At 38.8% G+C, this 2829-nt stretch overlaps 1 protein-coding gene across 1 annotated transcript; it reads right to left on the reverse strand.

Moving 5' to 3' along the window:
• Window positions 1-620: 620 nt before the first annotated feature.
• Window positions 621-2485, reverse strand: LOC140162488 (beta-1,3-galactosyltransferase 1-like). The gene has a single exon (XM_072185729.1). It carries the CDS (start codon window positions 2168-2170, stop codon window positions 839-841), a length of 1332 nt encoding a protein of 443 aa, XP_072041830.1. The 5' UTR covers window positions 2171-2485; the 3' UTR covers window positions 621-838.
• Window positions 2486-2829: the final 344 nt, after the last annotated feature.

Consider the following 2829-nt stretch of genomic DNA (forward strand, 5'->3'; position numbering starts at 1 on the left):
CACAGCTGCGATATACCGAAATAGTGGCGTTTGTCACATATTTAACACAATATTGGCGTATGGTGATGTTGTACACAATTTTCCAATTGAGTAAGATACGCCAAACCTAATTAGTGATATCTCATTTTTTACTGGCAATGCTTGTTCTGAAAGTTTGTCAGAATCATAGGGGGCTTGCATTTTCTTCGGAAGGGAGGGGTCCCAAATATGTCGGTGACCGGAGTCAATTTTTTATGACCCCCTCTATCGCGGGCAAAATTTTTACGACCCCTCCCCCTATCTTGGGTCGAAATTTTTAATGATACGGCGCCCACCGCCATCTACACAAGACTCAAGACAATTTATTCATTGGCGGACCTTAAGAGTGAAGAAAGTGCGCGGAGCGCGTTAAAATCTTTATCGTAAGTGTAAAGAAAACGCGCGGAGCACGTACAAATTTAGCATAGATTGTACGCACATTTCGATTGTGAAGTTAAAGAATGCGCGCGCAGCACGCGAACATTTTGAGTCACCAGCCCTTAATAATTCTACACCCCCCCCCCTATTTTGGGTGTTAAAAATTGATAACCCCTATTTTGGGTCGGCAAATTCTATGCCCCCCCTGTATTTTGAGACCTCCCCCTTCCGAAGAAAATGCTAGCCCCTTATCACGTTTTGTCAAAATGGCTAATACACCAGTATGTCATTTGAGCTTTCTGTTGCTCGTCTGGATACGTAAATTACGAAGAATAAAATATATATCTAAGGTGAGATAATGAAAGGTCTACTATAAAATCGACTTCAGTGAAATATTGGCGTACTCGTCGACTTACATCACCCAAATTATTTGTAAGCATTATTAATAGTATGGTACATTTTGGGTGAAGTTACTACATTTATTTGAATCAAATGCATCCCATAATGCCCAAAATTGATGCATCTGTATTAAAGGATTCAAGATAGTCACTGTAAATACTTTCGAAAAACTACAAAGTGCGTCAAATGTTGTGTTTTCAGATTTCAAAGACATTCTGTGCTGTGTGTAACGCTTATCATGTGTTGGTGATACGCCAATTGTTTTCATCAGCATTCCCACGTAGACATCTTCAATATGGATATACGGAATGTGCTCCGATACAGACACTAAAAGGTTAACCAGATTACTAGATACCAAATACGACATACCTATCGCATACGGTGGATAGGTAGGATGGGGGTACACACTCTCCGACAGGTACCATTTCTTAATCCAAGTGATATTGTCTCTTACCGGCTTTATTCCTTTCATCAAATGGCCTTCAAAAGTAGTTTTGTTAATTCGTGTTTCTAGATGTCGTACTAAGTTAAACAGATTGGGTACGACATCGCTATCAATCTTTAAAACAAATTTTGTGTGATTGCAAAATGAGTTGACCCATCGAAATCCCATCAGTGTCTTCAGCGTTAAATTCCGGTAACTATCAACAAAATCTGCTTTACATATATCTCCAAATATTTTGCTTTCGTGGGCGATTACTTTGTTTAACTTTTCAGAACTGTTAGCTAACAGAAAGATAGTTGCTACACGCCTTCCTAATACATCCGTAACATTTGCCCAAGTCCTGCGAATTGTTGCGCGTCGTGAAGTTTCGTCAGGTGCTGTCAAACACATAATCAGCAAAAATATACTGTTTTTGTCATTGTTCCTGATACAATAATTTGAATTTTTGTGCACGTAGTTATATGGATGTTGACCATGCATAGACCGATTGAAGAATATTCCATCTTTCACCAACGTGTGATCATGAAACTGGGATACATTTTTCACAAGATAAGAAGCATTTTCAATCTTATAACGCTTCCGCAAATCCTGTGTAGGCGAAGGTGGCAACAAAGTAGGATGGATCTTCATTAACTTTATTGGTCGCAAATTCTGCGCATCGCGTTTTACAATATCATTAGTATCATTAGCATGGTGAAGCAATGATGAACGGTTTTCGGATTCTGGCGACAGGTTAAATGAATCAGTAATCTTCCTGGTGTCATCTTGTATGATATGACGAGCGGTCGGATTCTCAATACTCTTAAACCCATATGATCTACCATATACTGTTGACTTTATAGAGTGTAGGATGTCATCCATCCAAATAATTATGCATGAAGCAGTTACCAACAGAATGGCTACACGAATCATACGAAATCTCCTGACCATTTTGGCTGCTTTGAGATATCTTAAAATTAAACCAGTCTTACTGATCGATCACATAAAAATGAATGTTTGGTACGCAGTTTAATTTTGAGCTAATAAACACTTTAAGGCAGGATGTCACCAGCAGCTATTCCCTCACGGTTGAAATAGCAACATAGTAGAGACATTGCGATTTCCAAACGTAGCCATCGGTAGTACGTTGATCTATTCAAAACCACTCTCCTGTATCGAAGCGAGGTCACGTATTTAGCTATTTTTGAAGATATAGCTAAATATTGTAATGAAGGTGCAGCGATGTGTTAAAAATTGACTAAGTAAGTCTTGTTCACACAGTCGGACTTAAATCACTTATTACCGGACTTAAATTACGTCGGTAATATTATCGAATATAAGTGGCAGTGTGAATGAGCGTCGGATATAACTATATCCGACGTAATGTGCTTTAAATCCGACAATTATGACAGTCGTGTTCACACAGTCGGACTTAAATTACGTCGGTAATAGTATCGGATATAAGTGGCAGTGTGAATGAGCGTCGGATATAAAACAAAATTACTATATCCGACGTAATATGCTTTAAATCCGACAATTTAAAGCCGAAGATGACCAGGGTTAAGAGCTGTTAAGACCGATCGAAACGTTACGTCCGGTAACAGTAATTA

Source organism: Amphiura filiformis, chromosome 10, assembly GCF_039555335.1.
Source record: "Amphiura filiformis chromosome 10, Afil_fr2py, whole genome shotgun sequence".
Classification (NCBI taxonomy): Eukaryota; Metazoa; Echinodermata; class Ophiuroidea; order Amphilepidida; family Amphiuridae; genus Amphiura; species Amphiura filiformis.